The sequence below is a fragment of the Melitaea cinxia genome, chromosome 11 (assembly GCF_905220565.1).
Source record: "Melitaea cinxia chromosome 11, ilMelCinx1.1, whole genome shotgun sequence".
Classification (NCBI taxonomy): domain Eukaryota; kingdom Metazoa; phylum Arthropoda; class Insecta; order Lepidoptera; family Nymphalidae; genus Melitaea; species Melitaea cinxia.
The window spans coordinates 12,740,671-12,763,422 of record NC_059404.1 but is presented as its reverse complement, the minus strand read 5'-3'; the positions used below and the strand labels follow the sequence as shown (position 1 = coordinate 12,763,422).

At 35.5% G+C, this 22,752-nt stretch overlaps 1 protein-coding gene across 1 annotated transcript; it reads right to left on the bottom strand.

Moving 5' to 3' along the window:
- Positions 1-11,695: 11,695 nt before the first annotated feature.
- Positions 11,696-22,408, bottom strand: LOC123657623 (peripheral plasma membrane protein CASK-like). The gene is made up of 11 exons (XM_045593145.1): positions 22,274-22,408; positions 20,669-20,781; positions 20,057-20,162; positions 19,619-19,696; positions 18,443-18,624; positions 17,506-17,574; positions 16,623-16,798; positions 16,078-16,200; positions 14,987-15,161; positions 13,553-13,674; positions 11,696-12,115 (listed from the first exon to the last, which is right to left on the bottom strand). The coding sequence occupies exons 1-11, from the start codon at positions 22,330-22,332 to the stop codon at positions 11,696-11,698; spliced, it is 1,623 nt and encodes a 540-aa protein (XP_045449101.1). The 5' UTR covers positions 22,333-22,408.
- Between the last annotated feature and the right edge of the window lie 344 nt (positions 22,409-22,752).

The window sequence follows — 22,752 nt, the reverse complement described above, 5'->3', positions numbered from 1 at the left end:
AAAAATTTTGAACCTTCAAAGGAGCACATTCTTTTTATACCGTCAAAGCGTAGTTTGGTCGAAGCTATTCCTCAAAGCCGAACTCAATAGAAGCCCGATCTATAGGATGATCCACGTGAAATTTCATTAAGCAAAAGCCGTGCTTTTAAGCTGCTACAGGGTTAAGTCGATCATACAACTCCATTACTTCCATACAGGTAGCAAGTTTAAAAATTGAATTTACTACGACCTGGTTGAAATTATTCAGCTAATAGACCCTAATCAAGTTGGTAGTAGATGCGCGCCTCGTACGGCACATTTATCATTGGAAATCTAGTTAGTTCTACAACACGGCCCTATTTCCTAACTTATATAATACACTTTTCTAGCTTACAAAGCCACGGGGGATATGTTCCATGTTTTATAGTTTAGCGCCAAACTACGTGATAGATAACACATAATTAATTGAAGATATATTGAAATCTACGTATCAGAGTACATATACTCGTAATAAAAGTGAAAAAGAACTATACAATGTATTTAAGATATTTTGATGGAACTCTATAATTTATATTGAAATTAACATATTCAGGTGTATTTTAATCAACGCGTTCGATCTTATGTATTCTTTTTATGTATAAAAAGTGTCCCTTGATGAACGCAGAAGTTTCAGTTACTTTTGAAAATTACACATTAAAAATGTTGCAGTGCAGATTCAAATTATTGCTAAAATACGCGTCAATAGTTGAATAATTTTGTCAAATATGCAACAGTCGTCTGTGATTAATGAGTAACACGATTAGGATTATGCATTAAATCCAAAAAAATCTCATTAAGCCGTGAAAAAATTCCACGTCATAACCTTTGGTCCCTCGAATTTTTCGCTTGCGTTTTAAACACAGTTTTTGAAGCATCAGGTTAATTTAGATACGGGAGATTATTAAAATTATTTGCATGAAAATATTTTCTCTTTAACATCAGGTAATTTACGAATGAATTAAAAAAAAATCTTTAACTCCTGCAAACATATTAATTATCTAAACCAATTTGTTTTTTGATATTGTTAAATCAATGATACTTACAAAAAACATTTTTTATATCTTGACTACTACTACTTACAACTTAATAATATTGTATGTACATAACTTATTTTAGTGTTTCCAAATATTATCATACACTGTTCCGTAAAACTAAGCGTACTAACATAAACAACATTTTTTTTCTTCATCATTTATATTCAAAAATATTGCCGTTAACATTTTACTAAAGGAAAAATTTGATTTATTGTTTGTTTAAGCGTTTGTTAACGAAACATAAGCTAATGTAAAATGTATCCATCAACTGCTTATAAGATATGAATATAGATAATGGTCATTAATATTTTATACTTAACAAAGAATATTTGAACATTCTAGTACATCGTGTTTGTTTTAAGGATTTTCCTTTTCAAATCGTCTGGCGAAAGTGTAATTAGTTGCTTCATTAAAGACTGTTTCTCGAGCTTCTTCTTTTATTTAAGCATCCTGGATTTTACAGAAAAACAACTTGGGATGAAACCACTAGACTGTAATGTAGCACTTCCGAGCTACTGCTCTATCTTATTATCTTTAGATCAGTACACGAGTGCAGAGTTGAACTTAGGTTTATTCTACGTCTTGTTCGAAATGTTATAACATATAAATCTACGAACATTTATAACGTAAATATTGCAGTCGAAGAAAGAGTAAAGGATGTGTACATTTGCCATAACGCTATTTTATTATTTTTTTATCAGACTGTTAACATCTCACCGATGGTTTGGTAACCACGACGCTGCATTGTAGGTTGTGGAATAATTTGCCTTCCATGAGTTACCATACCAAGGGATACCGAAGATTGAACGTCTTTTCATTAGCAAGTTAGAGAAGCTTACAAGTGCACGCAGACCAGGATCAAATATTTTTATAATTTAAATCTGCCCTGAGCGAGAACGCATCGGCTATTTGCGGATCAGATTAATCAAAGAGTTATCTAAGCGATTCCCTAAATGCAATGAGTTATATCTTAATGTAAATTGTCGTTGAAAGAGTAAAGCGAACGTCAATAATTTTTTGCGCTAACTTACTTAAATCCATCCAACATGAAAGAATAGAAAAATACATTAAAATTGTGTTTGCAAGCAAACGAAAAAAGATGACTTCAGTTACATCGACAAGTAATACAACATAAGTAGACGGAAAAAAATAACAAACACACTAGTCCTCACTACGATTTGCGAGGGTTTCCTTCAATTTCTCTGGGGTTCCATCATCAGATCCTGGGTTCCTTATCATTGCACCACCCTTGGGATATCTCTTTACCAACAAAAAAGATTATCAAAATCGGTTCATAAACGACGAAGTTATAACAATATCGTCTAACTCGCACCGCTGAATATCATATCAATTCAAAACTACCGGCAATATCACATGAGATTATCATCATTCATACACCAAACAAAGCGAAACTTCTAACACTCATAAATAACAATCACGCTCCTGAAACTCGAGTCGTATATCTCGAACATTTCAATTAGTCTTTTCATACGAACAATGACCGTCCGCCGCGATCCAATTAAATTAGAACCGCGAGAAAACAATCAAACGTTGGAACAACCTATTATCGTTGATTACTATTTCCATTATTTGTGTTTCGGATCTCTCAATAATAGAGTAGGTTTAATCGTTCATTAATAAAGCTTGGTATTAATGTCGAATACATACATATTTTTTATTAATTTCCTGCTCAAAATACGGAGCAGCCCGACTGGGGTAGTACCTCGACCTTACAGAAGACCACAGCTAAATAATACTGTTTTCAAGCAGTATTGTGTTCCTGTTGGTGAGTAAGGTGACCAGAGCTCCTGGGGGGGATTGGGTATAGGGTCGGCAACGCGCTTGCGATGCTTCTGGTGTTGCAGGCGTCTATAAGCTACGGTAATCTCTTACCATCAGGTGAGCCGTACGCTTGTTTGCCGAACTAGTGACATAAAAAAAAATAAAAAATATGGCGGTTGCGGGTTCGATCCCCGCACATGACAAAGATTTGTATTGGCCATACAGGTGTTTGCCGTGGTCTGGGTGTTTGTGCAGTCCTTGTGGGTCTCCCCACCGTGCCTCGGAGAGCACGTTAAGCCGTCGGTCCCGGTTGTTATCATGTACACCTGATAGCGATCGTTACTCATATTAGGAAATATATCCGCCAAACCGCATTAAAGCAGCGTGGTGGATTAAGCTCTGATCCTTCTCCTACATGGGGAAAGAGGCCTATGCCGAGTAGTGGGATATTACAGGCTGAAACGCATATATATTGTATATCTACTCATGTCTATCTACTAATGTCTCTACAAATAAGGAAAGTTCAAGTAAAAGTATAGTGTTGAAAAATTACCTCTCATCTCGAATGAAAACCAGTAAAACACGCTATTCATACATTATTTCCCATTTTCGTTAGAAATTTTCTAGAAATATTTTTTTCTTTTTTTTTTCAAAACTCGACTCGTAATTGTAAGCACGATCTTAACGATTTCTTCCAGGGTCGTCTAGAAGTGGGATAATATGATGTAAATCAAATACAAAGAACAAATATTGTGGATAAACAAAACAAATTAATATAAAAAAAAAATGTGTGCGTGTACACACGTAAGAAGTGAAACTTCTTTATGACCTTATTTTGCGAAAAATGATGGACTATATGCAACTTTACAGAAGTTGGTTATTAAATTTAAATTAGATAAAGTTTAACAAAAGGCTTTTATTATCATAGACAAATAATACAATTATTTCATTTTACCTTATTACTACTAAGATTATTACAGCATTTCATTAATTCTAATAGAATTATTACTATTGTTATTGTTATTATATATTTTTGTTATTAATGGCTTATGGTAACTGAAATATGAAATATATTGTTAACATTCCACAAGATTTAGTTAATAACCGAGTAAAAACTCTATTCGAATCAACCGTGGTAGGAACAAGAACATGATGGCGCGTAACGGAAAAATGTGACGCGTAACCGAAAAATGTGACGGTAATTTTTTAACAACGCCGATAAAGAATTTTTACTTCAAAAACGGATAAAATATTTTGTTATCGCACTATACATTACATTAAGTTAAATTTTTTGGGTTATATCGTTTTATCTTACTTATTGTATATATCTACGTATGTAGCAGACACTATCCACAGGTCCGGTTTCGAAATTAAATGTTGGAGGAATATTTATATGGAATTAATATTTTAATATTGGCTAAAATGTCTTTAGATAAGATAATATATATATATATATATATCTTTGACATTTAAAATGTTATAGGATTTGGTAATATCCAGGGCTCAAAACTAGGTATGCTTGACCTGTGGGTATCAATTACTATTTAAAATTCTTGATAGATGGGTTAGATGGGTTACTATCGAAGAAGTAATGCAACAGACAAAAACATTTATAATTAAAAAAAAACATAAATGGCTTTTAGTCAACGCCCACCGAAACCTACACGAAATTATTATTACTAGCGATTAAACCCACGACCCATTACAATAGCTTATTGCTGATACCACTGAGGCAATTTGTCATCAAAGGCATTAAATATGATTAATACATTAATTTTGTCCACTAATGACTTGCAACTGTGACTTTTGCGAGACATATAAACGTTATTACAATTTCGTTGTAAAATACATATCCAAACATGGATTTGCCATATATTTTATGAACCTAATAAATTGAAATCATCCAAAGCTTTCGAACGTCCAGTTATTTTTTTTTTTTTTTTTTTACTAAGTTGACAAATTTTATACGATTTATCACGTTTAAGTAAAAATTTAGATTAAAGCAATGGAGAGTGCATACCTTGCTCTTGAAAAATCAGCTGTGGAGGCCGGTCTTCAAATTAACGTGGCTAAGACTAAGTACCTGAAAGCGTCAAAAGACCAGCAAACCGTACTACAAGGAGTTCATATTGGCAATAACACCTTCGCTAGCGTCAATCATTTCGTATACCTGGGATCCTTGGTAACCGATAACAACGATGTGTCTTCAGAAATAAGTAGAAGAATAATGGCGGCTAACAAGTGCTACTTCGGACTACTAAGATACATACGTTCGAAACTCCTTTCAAGAAGCATAAAACTTCTCTTGTACAAAACCTTACTAAGGCCCATATTCACCTACGGTTCCGAATGTTGGGTGCTGAGCAAAAAAGACGAAACTTCCTTGTTGGTATTTGAGCGGAAAATACTAAGACGCATTTTCGGAGCTGTGATGGAAAATGAGAGATGGCGAACGCGTTATAACCACGAGCTATACCAAATGTACGATGAGCCAAATATAATTAAGACCATAAAGATTGGGCGCCTGCGTTGGGCAGGGCACGTATTGCGAATGGACGAGGCCAGAGTACCCAAGCGCCTTTTAGAAGGCCGACCGGAGGGCCGCAGAAGTCGAGGAAGGCCCAAGCTCAGATGGTTGGACGGCGTCGAACAAGACATCAAGACGTTGGGAATAACAAGTTGGAGAAGGAAAGCCTCTAACAGATCGGACTGGAGAGCTTTGCTGGACCAGGCTAAGGCCCACCCGCGGCTGTAATGCCTCAGATGATGATGATGATCTTTTTTCAAGCATATAAAACCTTGACCTACTTACTACCTACAATAAACCTTAAAAAAACGATAACAAAATATTTCAAATATTAATTTTTATGTAATTACTTATTTACAGAAAATCGTATCAATACAAAAATTTTACGTCTGTTAATTTTAACGAAACATCTTTAAAATATGATGAAATAATATATATTACAAATAAAACTGACAAACAAAAAACATTAAAATAAAACTTTCGTCAATTCGCAAATACGAAGCGCAGGTGGTACAAAAACAGCAAAACAAACCCTAATGAGATCTGACTCTTCAGTACACGTCACTGTAATATCTGTCCCACCTGCTGAAAATTTACCGTGACATATGACAAGCGCTGCAACGTCCCGAAATATAAAGTTTACTTTCGTCTTTGTCTCCTCGACGTAAAATTCCAGCGTATAAATTGTATGAAACACTAAAGATTTCTAAACGAAGTAGGGATAAGGACTGCCTGACAGATTCTTATCTAATTTTTATAATATTACGAGTAGAAATTGTTTTGCCATTGCACTGATTGTTGTTGTGATGTTTTAATCATATCATTCCCATAATTATTATACTCATCACCATGTAACAAAACATATGTATTAGAATACTCACATTAAAAAAAGGAAAGATCTACAGTTTTATTCACGTTTGTCGTTATGTAATTTGATTGGAATTCTTATTTAGGATATGCTATTGGGCTTACCGAATACACATTTGTATAATAACTAAGGAAACGTTAAGTAAATAAGTCGACGTGTATGCTAATAACGCAAATAAAATCACCTGTTTACTGTATGCTGAGCTAATTAATGAAATTTTGACTGAATTATATTATACTTAGTTATATAATACTTGTTTACTATTTATTATTCATGTATTAATTTTTATTTTGACTTAATTTACTTAGAATTTACTTTGCACAACTACAAAGATCTACTCTTGTATTTTCTAAAGTTGACTGGCAGAGACTGCTTTTAGTATTAAAGTCTGGCTTTTGTACAATTTATTGTAAAGTAGAATAAAGCCTAAACATGTAAAATAGACGATAATAATTTATTAAAAAATTAACAACGAAGTATTACGTATGTCTCGCAAAGGAATATCCAAGAATAACTGTTTACATAATAAAGACATCTATTGCTTCAATTTTATCACTTCATCTAAAAGTTTTAGACTCGTAGTGTTATGCGATACGTACTCGGCAAGCACTAACAAGTTATCATATGAAACTCTCCCAAAAGTTAGACAATTTCGGTAAGAAACAAAATATCTACCAAGTTTCTCACAAGTTAATCTCATATTCCTAAGACTAGACGTAACTCGTTTAGTATTTTTACGGAATTCGGAATTAGGTAATTTGTGTACTATAAGACTTTGATTAACTCTGAAATCTCGGACGTACTAAAGTCGAATTTTAAGTTATAACTTTGTTAGTGACCTTTTGAAAGGGTTTCGCTTGTTTATTTAAATAAACTACCAAAATTTGGTTAGTCGGCTTTATTTAAATGCTCGCGGTCTGGCATCTATATACGTAATAATTAAAATTTTATTTAGAGATTAAATGACTTAAATAGGCTTATCTCATTCTGTGTGAATAAAGTAGTCAAAGGCTTATCACGAAAATCTGAAAAAAGTGTCATACTATTTTTTTTTTTCATTGTTTAATCGGGATCCAAGCGACCACGTAATTATTGTGTTTTTTTTATATTTGTGAGTTTGTATCCAATAAGAGAGTCCAAACTTATTAAGTTATTTATACCTATTTTAATTCTAGGGGCTTACGCCGAGTTGCACGAAAAGAAATTAAAATTTAAATAGTGATTAAACTAATTTAATCGCAAGAATTGTATGAAATTCTTGTGATTAAATTAGTTTAATCTCTACTTAAATTTTAATTTTGTTTCGTGCAACTCGGCGTTAGTTGCAAAAATACTAAAATATTGCGTAGATACCTATTATGGCGATTACCCTATACATGCCTGCACAACCTATGTATGACCTTTTGTACGTATGCTCATCTCTCAAAAATCATAGAATCAATTTTGATTATAAAATAGCTAAAGATATAAGCTAAAGATACAGGCTTTAAAGTGTCACACTACGAATCTTATAAAAGCAGTGAAATTAAACAATAGCCCCGGAAACAACACTCTAGGCACATGCCAATGTAAAACACAAGTCTAGTATTTCTTGTAGATTTGAAATTAGAAACGAATTCAAAACAAAATAGGAATTTCCACTTCGAAAAAACACCCAAACTACGGTAAGAAAATTTACGAATTCTGGAACAAATAATTTATTTAAGTCACATCCACATAAATGAATGGACTTAAAATATAAAGCAGCGTACATATGCTTGAATAAAACACAATAACAAACGTGCCATATTCAAGCTGTACCACTAACTAGTGCTTCAATTAAAGAGGGTTGACACTTGGTAAATTTTGTAAGGATAAATTATGAGGGACCGACGAGTGGCAGTCATTAATAATAATGTTAACTGGGGCACGTTGTAAGCTCGTTCTTAGCACGTATTTAAAGACTTGTTAATATCGTACAAGATCCTGTTTATGCGTCTTAGTTTTGTTATGAATAGTTATTGGGGTCAGCTGTTTATACAGACCTTAAGGTGTTTTGATTTGTGAGTACGTAGGATGGTGTGTATGTGTGTGTGTGTGTGTGTGTGTTTTTTTTTTGTAAAAGGATATTAATAGGACCTGCAAGATGGTTTTTACCCCTGTGTTTAATGACAGGATTACCATTTGGGGGAGAACACTTGAATTTAAAAACGAAATTGAAGCGAATTTAAGTTTATTTAGAACTTCTAAATTGTTGATAGACAAATGTTTATTCTTACGCTAGACAAATTAATTTCTGTGATTTCTTCACCCCAATCATAAGGTCAACTCCGAAAAACTAAGACTACACAACAGCATACAACAACAGCGCCATCTAACGGTACACAACAGAACTACTTAGCAAAAACGTGTACATTTTGTCCACAATTTGTAAATGTGGAGTTTTGTTAAACATTGCCTTCATTTATGAAACCGCGTAAACTTCCTTGAGTTTAATTTAAATAAAAATACGCTCTCGTTACGACTACGAATAAACATTATGTTGTTACATTAAACAGCGCCTTAAAAATGCGTGTCGTTATCCATTCTCATATTTACGTTTTATTGCCGACGGCAGGATAATAAAGCCTTATCGTTCGTTCCGTTTTAACTGCTCATATATTTTCGAGTTCCATTTTAGTCAACATTTTGTCGATTCCAGTACAAAATATTAAGTAATTAAGTAAATGTAGCAAATTCATACAATCATACTTCACATATGTGATCATGTCAAAGTTTTAATAAATGGTCGTTACTAAATCATCCCAGAACAGCAGAAAGATTACTAATGAAAATTGGCACAAAAATACATATAATACGTCTACAATAGAGAACACGACTAGTCGATATCGGAAAAAATGCGATACAAAAGTATCCAATGCGATTGTTTAAATAGAGACTTTCGTTAATGTTCATAAATAGTTTCATATCTCATTTTGCTCTAGGTGGCCTAGCAAACACATTGAAATGTTTACGCAAACGATATCTCCGAGGATAGACAGTATTTCGTAAATAGTTTTTTTTTTTAAGACCCGGGCCCTAGACTTCACAGTCTAATCCACTAGAAAGAGAATCAAAGTTATGTTAACATACTTACAAACAACGAAGCAAATGTACTCGTATTTATTTGATTTTCTTGCGGGAAGCGCGATTAGCAATTTTCTCAAGATCTTTTTGGTATTATTTTACCATTTCTTGCAGTGTTATAAAACCGGTTACCTATAACGTTTTATCGAAGAATAAAGTGAACATAAACGCGAATGATACTTACTTGGGTTGACTAATGTAGTAAAATACTTGGGTTGTCTAATGTAGTAAATTATTTTTCTCTGCACAATTATATTATTGTAAACACAAATCATGTAATGGAATGTACATTTATCATAATTATTTAAACATAAATTATTGGTAATTTAATCAGTAACAATAAGGGCATGATAAAGTGTTGTATTTAATTATTACGTCTTTTTTATATAACTAGGTCGGTAAACGAGCGTACAGCTTATCGGATGGTAAGCGCTTAGCGTAGTATATAGACGCCTGCAACACCAGAAGCATCGCAAGCGCGTTGCCGACCGTATCCCTAATTCCCCCCAGGAGCTCTGGTCACCTTACTCACCAACAGGAACACAATACTGCTTGAAAACAGTATTATTTAGCTGTGGTCTTCTGTAAGGTCGAGGTACTATCCCATTCGGGCTGCTCCATAGCACGAAAATTCCTGCTGTGCCCTACCTCAGAAGCTAGTCGACTTTAGCTCGACAACTTTTTTGTTAATCTACATCAACCTATACCAACTCATGTCTACTGCTGCTGTCACACAAATCACATCACTTTGTCACTACTCATCGCCACAACCCAAGCCCCCTCCTTCGCCTTGCCGTTTGTAATACAGCACGAACCAGTAGTACTTGGTCGAAACTTACTAATATCAATCGATGATGCGTCCACAAAAATCGCCTTAGCTAGTCACTAATTCTAAATAACAAAAAAAGTCTGAAAACTCTAAAAAGTCTTTTATTTTATTAATTTTTAGATATTTTTTTTTTAGATGGCCATGTCGAAATTCCTCAAATTATCGAAAAATAAAAATCATAACTCCTAAACTATAAAAAATCGCGGAACATACATAGGGGTGATTCGAATACCCCACAACGTACCGGGCCTAATTTTTTTTGTGACGTCAATTGACCGACCTGTATTAATAAAAAACAAATATATACGACAGAAGACAGGATGAAACGGCAAGTCATCGACAATAATATACATTTACATCTCTCATGTTCGGTAAGTAGGTTCTTATTACCTCCAAATGGGGCTTGTAGGTGACTAATTAGCGCTCTATGGTAATAATGTAGCTAGAAAAGCCCTAGGGCGGTAAGTGATTTAAAAAAAAAAACACTTCTTTCTTTCAAAAAGTTCGCGTACATCTAACCATCATACTGGCAATAGACATCATGCATTCAGCCCAATGACCAAAGAGATCGCTTTGCTATTCAGCCTTGTCTTCGTGTGAGTACAATAGTCATCAATTTTAAATATCGAACGGCGAAGCTCAATTTCGATCTTGAAAAAAAAAATTAAAAAGTTCTTTACTTGATTCTTTTTAATAAAAATAAAATGTTTAAAATGTTTTATTCTTGTAATGCCGGTTTTTTTTTCTACTTACCTCACAATCGAGATGTAAAGCAGAATAGTTAGCTCGGGTGTAAGCATCAATTGCACCCTCGAACTATAGGCGCACGAGCGCATAAGGGCTGCAATTGATTCCTTACAGCCCTCGGCTACTAATCTACTATTGCAGTAAATGAATTAAATAAAGTCGGAAGGCGACTCGTGAAGTTAGGCTTCGTTCACACGGCATTGTCCTGCACGTTTTTTTGAAGTCGTTTTTTTAAAGTATAGTCAACCTGGTGTTCATATGGTAAATTTTTATTCGTGTAAAAACGAATAGCCGCAGTTTTCACACAGTTGCCACAGTGACCATATGCCACTGCGAACCGAATACGTCAAAGTTCATTCGATTTGCTTGACAAGTCCGTTGAATATGCGTTTAAACGTATAAGTGGTATACGTTTTTTTGCAGTACAATCGACGTGTGAATAGATCTGTGGACGTTGTATAGTCACTATTTATACGTTAAGACGTATACTTAAAAAAAACGTCCAGGACAATGCCGTGTGAACGAAGCCTTAAGCCGGGTCCAGACATGTATCATTTGCCCGATCCGATCACCGTATCCGTATCGTCGACGCGTATCATGATCCTATATGTGGACGGGTAATGATATACGTATCATGATACGGGATCTCGATACGCCGTTATGATACGGCCCGTCCCATGTCGTGTCGGTTTTTGTCCGATCATCAAAGGTGATACAGATACGGACGTGGGTCAGTCTGGACGCATCACTCGCGACGCTCGGTCGGTTGCACGTGCGCGTCATTTTCAGTCCTTGCCGTGAAGTAAAAACTGCGATGACATGTTTGATCGAGAGCAGAAACTGAACTGGGCAATTTGATACGCGATCATGACTATTGTGAAGATACGGATACGGAGCAAATCGGAGGCGTCCACAACTTGATACGGGGCTTGACAATACGCAGATACGGTGATAGGATCGGTCAAATGATCATGTCTGGACCCGGCTTTAGACAGTGGGCGGTGACGACTGACCTTGACGTGCGGCGCGGCGAGCAGGCGGCGCAGGTCGTGCACGGCGGCGGCGGCGGCGGGCGCGGCGCCGGGCGCGGGCGCGGGGCGCAGGCGCGCGGCCGAGTCCAGCGCGGCGCGCGCGCGCGAGCGGCCCTCCGCCGCGGGGGCGCGCCCGCTCGTCACCACCACGGTGCACGCGATGCGGTCGTACACCTGCCGGAGGGGCGCGTTGAGTCGGACGGGATCTCTCACTGCCGAGCGTCGTAAAAGCCATGCTCGACAGTGAGAGAACTACTCTAGAACTATACAATTTGGTTCCACCATCACCCTTCTACCACCGAACCGCAAGGCATCGCATGAATCTACACCGCTATGTGGTTGAAATCCCACGATCTCGCACTAAACGATTTGCTTCCTCTTTCCTAATACGCACCGCAAAAATTTGGAATGCCCTTCCGGCTTCCGTTTTTCCAACGAACTATAATTTGGGTATCTTTAAATCAAGAGTGAATAGGCATCTTCTAGGCAAGCGCGCACCACCTTAGGCTGCATCTTCACTTGCCATCAGGTGAGATCGCAGTCAAGCGCTTGTCTATATAGTTAAAAAAAAAAAAAAAAAGATCGTGGCAGGCGGCGGTCCCTTCTGCGAAGAGGTAATGACGCAGAAGTAGGCCGCGGAGCGGGCCAGGTAGAATGACGTCTCCGCTGACCCACTCCGGCGGAGACGTACGGGGGCAAGGAGGAGACGGTTTGCCCACCTCCCCCCCCCCTCGTAATAGTGGGTTCGCCGGCCGATAGTCAGGGGACTTCCGCCGGCCGGCCGACACGGCCCCCCACATTTCTGAGGGGTGGCCACCATTGTGCCGGGTCCCGGAGGCTTTATCCGGGCCTACCACCGGAGCGAGGTGGCGAATGCTAGCGCGACCCCATCTCGCCCCACCCAGGCGAACGACTGCTCACACGTGGTGGTTTTCAGTCAGTAGGAGTCTGACATAACCCTCGTGCATGTCCAAGAGCGTACGTCAACCTTACAGAAGATCACAGCTAAATTACGTTGATCTCAAGTAGTGTTGTGTTTGTGAGATGAGTAAGGTGGCGGAAGGGAAGGGTCGGCAACACGCTTGCGATGCTTCAGGTGTTACAGGCGTCTATAAGCTACGTATGGATGTTTGCCGACCTAATTGTAATACAACAAAATACAATAAAATAAAATAATAAAATCAGTACAATAAAATCAGTGAGACCATTATGAAGATTGTCGAAAATAACGTTAATGGTTACCTATACAAATTTAATATACAATTTACATAATAAAAATTCAAATAAATATTCAATTTTTCTACCTTGTGTCGCCATCTAGTGGTAAACCGGAATACTACTTGAATTTTCATTATTTGTCGTTGTACCTCCGTTACGTCATTAGATAGCGTAAGTTAATACGAGTATACCACCAATATACTTACGTGAAGGCATATGCAACTAAAGCGTACAAGTTTAAAAATGTATTTGCACTGAACGAAAAGTATTTAAAAAAAACTTGAAGATTCATGTGATATTTTACTTTCATTCGTTAATTGAAACAACACAAACTGAAGTAAACTCTCAACAATCGACTACACAGTGACGTAAAAAAATGTTAACACAACAAACCTCCAATAGAGATCGTAGTTGCAGATCATCAAGCACGCTGTGGAACAGATCAGGATCCATAAAACCCGGTCCGTCTTGGAGGACTGCTACGTCATCTAGCGATTCAACTATGAGGTTAACAGCTGTAACAAACAAAATTGTATCCTTTATTTGACGCTAAAAACATCACGGTAATCGACATGAGTTTAAGGCACTTTTCAACATTCTATTCTTTTTCTGAAATCCAATCTGATAAACTGTTTTCATTGTCTTTTCGAATCTTAATCAAAATAAATCAACAACTGATTAATTGGTTAGTTCTTTTTTATTGCAGTCGTCGTGGTTTGAGGTTGTGGGCTTGTTGCAATGTACACTCACCACTTCCAATGTTTAGTAATACTCTTTTTTTGTAGTTAAGATACCAACTATTACAATTTTAGCAAACACATCAGTTTTTTTTGCGCCACAATTTAAACCAGCTATTGTTTCTTCTTATTATCAATTCACAAGTCATACATTTCACAAATTTTTGTTAAATACTAAAATTACAGGTTTTATCAAATCCCAAGCGCCATTGACTTCTGAGTCAATATACATTACTGCTCTTACGGTACGCTTGTCCTCCTCCTCGTCACGTCGTCACTTCGTCACACAGTCCGGCTCCACACTGAGGTCACTCACCCGCCGCGTTGGCCTCCTCCATGAGCACGAGGCGGCGCGGCGGCTGCTCGTCGTCCTCCTCCTCGTCACGTCGTCACACAGTCCGGCTCTACACTGAGGTCACTCACCCGCCGCGTTGGCCTCCTCCATGAGCACGAGGCGGCGCGGCGGCTGCTCGTCGTCCTCCTCCTCGTCACGTCATCACACAGTCCGGCTCTACACTGAGGTCACTCACCCGCCGCGTTGGCCTCCTCCATGAGCACGAGGCGGCGCGGCGGCTGCTCGTCCTCCTCCTCGTCACGTCGTCACATCGTCACACAGTCCGGCTCCACACTGAGGTCACTCACCCGCCGCGTTGGCCTCCTCCATGAGCACGAGGCGACGCGGCGGCTGCTCGTCCTCCTCCTCGTCACGTCGTCACTTCGTCACACAGTCCGGCTCCACACTGAGGTCACTCACCCGCGGCGTTGGCCTCCTCCATGTGCACGAGGCGGCGCGGCGGCTGCTCGTCCTCCTCCTCGTCACGTCGTCACTTCGTCACACAGTCCGGCTCCACACTGAGGTCACTCACCCGCGGCGTTGGCCTCCTCCATGTGCACGAGGCGGCGCGGCGGCTGCTCGTCCTCCTCCTCGTCACGTCGTCACTTCGTCACACAGTCCGGCTCCACACTGAGGTCACTCACCCGCGGCGTTGGCCTCCTCCATGTGCACGAGGCGGCGCGGCGGCTGCTCGTCCTCCTCCTCGTCACGTCGTCACATCGTCACACAGTCCGGCTCCACACTGAGGTCACTCACCCGCCGCGTTGGCCTCCTCCATGAGCACGAGGCGGCGCGGCGGCTGCTCGTCCTCCTCCTCGTCGTCCACAGACGCGGCGGCGAGTGTGGCGGCTCGCAGGCGACGGCGGCTGTTGAACTTCTTCAACTCTTCCACCGTACCGGCGAGGTGGACACGATTTTGCTTGTCACGATCCTAGCAAGATTGAAATTGATATATAAAAATTAAGTTTGGAAATGTCAAAAGTATTTTTTCCCTGATGCTATGCGATTACCGTAGCTTATAAAGTCTGTTCAACGAGAAGAGATACCAAATGTAAACAAAGCCCATCATTTTTTCGTAGCGACGACGGAACAAACAAAATATAGTCTATCTCTTTCTATCTTGTTTGTTTGCTGCTGCACGTCTCTCTGCAAGGTCGAACGATATTTTAACTGGCATGGAAAACATTCGGACCGCGGACGGCCCTTTGATTTGGTATTATTTATTTTTATTTCATTCCGTGTCCTGAAGCGCTCGGGGTGATTTTTATATTTCGATAATTATTATTTAAGAAGTATCAAATCTTATATACATAATTATATTTAATTAATTATATTTAATTCAGTAATTATCAAAATATAAATACATTTTACATTTTAAAAATTTGTGTAATTAAAAAAAAAATGTTACAAAACCCTGCATAGTTGAATGACCTCGCATTTGGTTTGTTTACATTTGGTATCTCGGCTCGTTGAACGCACTTAAGACGTCGACAGGCAAGCATCGCACCTCTGGTCACCTTACCCACAGAAACACCACACTGCTTGAAAGCTGTGATCTTCTGTAAGATCGAGGTATTTCCCCAGTTGGGCTGTTTCAGATTTTGAGCAGGATATTTCCTGCTGTGCCCTACCCCAGTTAAATATTTTCGATATACATATAGAGAGATACGAAACCTATTCACTTCTATTTTGGAAGTATCAGTATCATTTTACTGATACTATTCATTAAAAGAAAAAGTACTAAAACCACAATAGGTGTAAATTTCATTTAAAAAAAAAAACTAATTTTTAACTTTAGAAAAAATCAAAAAGGAATTATAATTTTATTTATTTAAAAAATACAATACCCTGATCCATCGATGGTTAAGAACTTCTTGGATATTAATTCTTTGCGTGTGATCAACTGTCAACATCCGCTGCACGAGATCTTTCGCAGCATCGCTTACATCATCCCACAGAGGTGCATCAAACTTAAAAATAAAATTAGATAAACGAATAGAAAGCATTACTTAGTCATTTGAAATTATTTTAAGACTAGCTGTGACCGCGACTTCGTCCGCGTGCAATTTAACAAAAAAGTTATTGTTCAGTTCACAGTTATAAAATATAATTATATATTTCTTTAAAAAAGTAACCCAAGTTACTCCTTATTACATCAGCTATCTGCCAGTGAAAGTCCCGTCAAAATCGGTCCAGCCGTTTCAGAGATTAGTCGGAACAAACAGACAAACAGACAGACAGACAGACAAAAATTATATAAAAAAAAAAATGTTATTTTGATATAAATACCGTGTAAACATCCATATGCATTTAGTAAAAAGCGGTTATTTTACCATTACAAACAGACACTCCAATTTTATTTATTTGTATAGATTATCTTATTTTTACTTACGCGTAGTCTGCCACGACAAATTGCTTCGAACAGCCTCTCCCTAGTTCCAGTAAAGGGTAAGTATCCCACTAGCAACACATGCAGTAAGATTCCAGCCGCCCACACGTCAACTGGTTTTCCATACAATTGACTGGAAACGACTTCTGGTGCCATGTAGTGAGGAGTGCCAATACGACCTAAATAAATACATTTATATGTATTCCTTAGTTTAAATATGCATTAATATGTTAAACATAAATGAATATTAAAATTTTTGTGGTAAGCGATTAGTGCCATATATTAATCAATAATTCTATGCCATTTACTCTTTTCGAACTACCAATGTTTCAGACGATCACAATTAAAATAACACAAATGTAACTTTCTATTCTAGCTTTGTATTTGAGCGATTAAACGGATTATAACATTTATATATTTATCAGTTTATATTCAATATTTTATTTTACACGAAAGCCAACGACGATAAATTAATAACGAAAAAGGGAAAATATTTGGAAATAACTCACGCTATTTTCATTCTAGACTACTTCGTTAATAAGACGACTCAAAAACTTTGGTAAGGCTTTTTTAATAAACTAGTACTTGGGTAAGCGCTCTATGTGTCACAATAAAAATGTTGGCAATAAAAATGAGTTAAATCCAAATATCATTTAACATTTTTTTTTTTTCTGAACACAGGTTACATTTAAAACTTTCACGAGCACAGTGTTAAGTGATTGTGCTAATGCATAATTAATAGTGTATTAAAATAACGTGATCACACTAGTCATGTCTGTTTTATGAGACACCTAGTAGGTGATTATGAGCGTGAATTGTGCCAATGAAAATTGCACATTATATCCATGCAGTTAGGGCACAATTTGCTTCGCTGCGGAAGTCTTACCATACTCGTCTGATTTGAGATATGCTTGGCCCATAGGACCCACTAGAGGTCGATTGTCCATCACCAGTTCTGTGCACAATTTAACTCTGTCAATTGCTTCACAAATGGAATACTTGAGAACATCGTATATTTCAATTTTAAGCATAAATTTAATTTGTAAAAATCAAAAACGAAAAGTCAGGGCCCAAAATATTTTAACTTGAAATTTTCTGTCATTTTGGTGAATAAATAACGTAAATAAAATATAAAATAAAAATCATTAACTATATTTCAACTACACTTAAACTTTTCATACGAAATTTGATAGTTATAAAAATTTCAACACATTAATGTTTAAAACTAATATTTTAATACCTTTAAGTATAGTAACTTAAATTTTTCCGATAATGCCTAACCGAATAACTCCAGAGATCTCTCGAGAGTCTAGTAATCAATAGAAAGAGACTGACAAAAGTGAAGCAAAATGTTGCTATATATATTAGATAATTGCTCATATATTAGATAAAATATATTTCTATCAATTTCTAGTCCTACACTCATCGTCAATTTAGGTAAAACCGAAACTTAGGCATATCCGGCTCGAAGGACTAAAATGATAGACACCACCATATAACTTCCAAAACGTTATAAAGAAGTTTCCAGAAGAAGCAACACCAGCACATTTTTAATCCTTCAATCAAGTAAAGGCTAATCAAGTTGGCTAATTAGCCATAAGTCCGCCCATTGTACTTCACTGTCTGTAACTATCTTTATGCTTTGTTTGTAATATATTTGTGGTGTACAATAAAGTATAAAATAAATAAACAAATAAAGGAACATGTCACAGAACAACAGTGGACATGTTATATATGTAAATAAGTGCATAGATTGATTATACACGATACTAGAACATAATATACTGAGACTCGTTACATAGTACCAGGAGACAAGTACTAACCAGGGGGTGCTCGATGAGCAGTAGGAGTTGGTAGTTGGGCGGCGACACCGAACCCGCCGAGTTTCACCGGAGCGCAGTTATCGCGTCCAGCTAACAACACGCAATGGGGACGAACGTCACGATGTACTATATCGTTCTCGTGGCAATAACGAAGGGCTTCGAGGATCTGACGCATGTAGTGGCTGGAAAAAGGGGTAATAGAAATTAATTTAATACTTGTATAAAGTACTTAAATGAGAAATAAGAAACAGCTATGACGAACTGCAAGTTAAAGCAAAAATCAAAAATCCTCTAACAATAATTTAACACTAAAGGTTAAGAAAGTGTTTCATACAGATATTGTATACTAATAAATAACTATGGTCCCATTATACTTATATGAGACCTAAGTATTAACATAATTCTCTGCAATCTATTGGCACTAACTACCAATTATACTATTATGCGTAAATTAAGTAGTTTAACGTAATTTCTGGCATTTATAGAAATTTGACTAAAAAAATACAATTTTATTATAGTATAAAAATCGCTTTATTATATTCTGTTCTTCAAAGTAGGTCAGAGCTAACACTTACCAGTATCTGTTTTATCTCATTAAAACGACTTGAGGAAACCTTATACCTTATTTAATAAATCTTTTGCATATGAAAAAAGATGCTTTACAAAATTCTACTAATGGAGTATTGGATTTGTGGTTGTGCACTGCACCTATAATATTATAGCTATAGTTTTGCTCCTAGTGTGAAAATCGTTTCATAAAATAATCTAATAATAATCAGGCAACATTGTGAAATAAGCTAAATGTTGAATTGTCACTGATAATTTATGATATTTTTGATGTGACCAAAAATATCACAGGTCTGTTGGCAAAGTCCGCAGTGCTTACTGCTTCAGTGCTGCGGGTTTAATTACAATCTCTAGTCTGAATGTTGCATATTATTATATTTATGTGTGCATTTATTATGACAAAATATGTTTCTCACTTGTCACACCTAAAACTCGGGATATAAACTTGTCTCCATAGGCAAATGCCTATGTTGGAGCAGTTGACAGTGTTTTGATATTAAACATATTTTAAAATGTATAGTTAATATATGTATTTTATTTACTCAACAACTACTTACTGGAAACTTGAAAAAATTTAATTTTTTAAATAAATTTTACATCTTTACATACCATGCTACTGCTTCACTATAGACAAATCCTGCAGTTGCTCGACGAACAACCTCAAAGCACAAATCAGATCCATCCATACTGAAATTTTAATTACATTGAATTACTATAAAAAATAAAACCAACATATTCATAACATTTATATTTTTAGAAGTAAAATAGTAAAAGAAATGAATGTTATTAAAAATGACACCATTTGAAATAATAGTATAAAAATGAAGTACTCGAGTTAATGTAATTTAAAGTGTTCATACATTTAAAAAATATTTGTATACTTTATTTAAAACAACAGGTTAAGATTCAAATTGAACAGTAGATAATAAGAAGTTTTTGTATAAAGTATAATAAATAAAATGATAAAAATAGGCAATTGACACACATTGTCGTTAAATAATATCAATGTAAGTATTAATAAATTTAATAATGAATTCCTAGACTTACTATTCAAATACCATGTAGAGCATTCCCTCAGAACTGTAAGTCTCTAGTAGCTCCACAATATGTGGATGTTTGAGCATATGGCATATTGTTGCTTCTCGTTTTAAATCTGTAAAAATATTAAATAATGCCTTGTATTAAATAGTTATAGTAGATTATAGATAGTCTGTTTATCTATATATTGTTTGCAGATATAATTGAGTACTCTAATTTGTTCAAGAGATCCTGCTTAATGTTAAGTGAAGTACATTGCTATGGAACAGACAATATGTAGTAGCTTATTATTAGTTTCTTAGTTTTCTATTATTATTATTATAAGCGATATAGGTATAATACTTTTATATTTATATGAACAAAATTGAAAAATTTATCACACACAAAATTTACGTTTATCAGCTGGATAAAATTGTTAAGGTATAAAACAATAGTTAGTGTATATTTCTTAGATAGTCTTACTCCAAACTAAATAAATTTAGAGTAAATTAACTCAATAATATACTTTCCTGATGATTATCTTTACACATTAATTTAAATACATATTGAGTACAGATTTTTTTTAATAAAGTAATACTAGTTTTAATACTTTAAAAAATATAATTTAAGTGACATATTTACCAGCAGTACTCAATCCAGGGCTAGCAGTAAAACGAGCTACGTCCACAATCTTCACAGCAAACTGTTGTCCTGTTTGTCGATGCACACATCGACGGACAAGACTGAATGGGCCCCTTTTAAAAAACATTTAATTATGCTTGTATGAGAAAATATGTACATTTAGGACATGTTCGCAAATTAAAGTAATGTTTATGTCCATTTATTTTTAAGTTAGTAATAAAAGCAATTCTAATTTTCTGACATTTATTATTGTAGTAAATGAGAATCTATACAGAAACAGAAATGTAATACTTATATGAATAAAAATATATATTATTTATTATATTATAAAGTTTTGTTACACTTTTGTGAGTGAATATAATCACAATCAATAACTGAATAATTTGTAATTGACTACTACCATGAATAATAAATTATTTTCCTAATTCACATCAGCAATTTATATTTGTAATTTATTTAAAAGTGTAAGTTTACATTTGTACCGTGTACAGTTTCAAGACCTATGTATTGTGACTGACATACACATGTGATTTAGGATTTTTTGCAGCCTAAAATATTCCTGTAACATTTTTCTAATTGGACATTGATACATTCAAAGAAATTTTTGCACATTTTACGAAACACATATCATCATCATCACTTCAGTCTATCACAGTCCACTGCTGGTAGTAGTGGAACTGTGTTATCCTTTAGTCGCCTCTTACGATACCCGTGGGAAGAGAGGGGGTAGCTATATTATTTACTGCCGTAACCACACAGCAGGCAAACAAATATTAATTTCTTTTTCATTTGCATTAAAAAACATTTCTGACATATAATATCATGTGAATACTACGTATTATAATATGGAATCTTTATAAATTAATAACTATTAGAAACCTATTAAAAATTAGTACATCAAAATTTTAGAAATAAAATAGTACCTACTGTAAATATTCAAATAAATTATATATCTATTTGACATTTATAATAAACTCAACGAGCTCTGCAAGATTATTCATAAAACAAAAATTTTAATTGTTTTTTTTATACTGAATATATTTAAAAAGTTAACTATTTGTAAAATTTTAAATATTTTTACATTTTGTGCAAAACTTATCATTTCTCTATTTTTTTTTTCAAGCTAAACCACATGTAGAGGACACTATAAGCAATAATTTTCAGTTAGTTCAACTCTGTTACTTTATTTTCACTTGAGATATTCTCAAGTTTTTTTTTTTTTTTTTTGTGAGATCTGGTATTTTTATTTTTGAATATACTTGTTTTTCTAATCTTAGGTTTCTGAGTTTCAGTTATAGCTTAAGAAGAGTTACTTAAATTTAAAACTTAATTTGAATTGATGAATATACCTATTATTTAAAAGGTTTTATTTTAAAACTTGTGTATCGTATGGTTTAATAGTTGTTTTGAATATAATATGAATTATTGTGGTTTCAGTGATATTACTTGATTCTTATTGGACTGCTCAAACTTGTTTAAACAAAATTATGAATTTAACATAATATTACGCTACGCTTACAATATGTATATCGTTCAAATCTAAAGTTAAATAGTAAATTTATGGCGATTTAGCGACATAAGAAAATTCTCTGAACTGTAACTTACTTGCCAATAATTTCACATAACTCATACACATCATCAAACAGGACCTCGTCTTCAGCCATTTTTAACACTAATACAGTGCACTATATTTCAGAAAAACGCGAAAAATATCATATTCATATCGCCACAACCCCGAAAGTTAAAAGGTTACGCCCAGGGTCGTATTATCTAAATTACAATAGTTTTCACTTTATTTTGAACATTAAATTATACTATATATAATTATCTGGTGCATTAGTTACGAACTTAGTTTGTTAACTCGTGATTATACGCTAATTGTGCACTATAAAAGGTGAAAAACTGATTTATTCGGTATATTTTTTCTTAAGACTTGTAAATAAATTTTATCACAATAAAAACACCGTCATTGAAGATATACAGTAAAAGATTATTAAAATTGCGTGCGCACTAATAAATATTAGAATAAAAAGTTAAATTATCGTAAAATAATTTCTACTCTCTTATTTTCTATTTACTTTTGA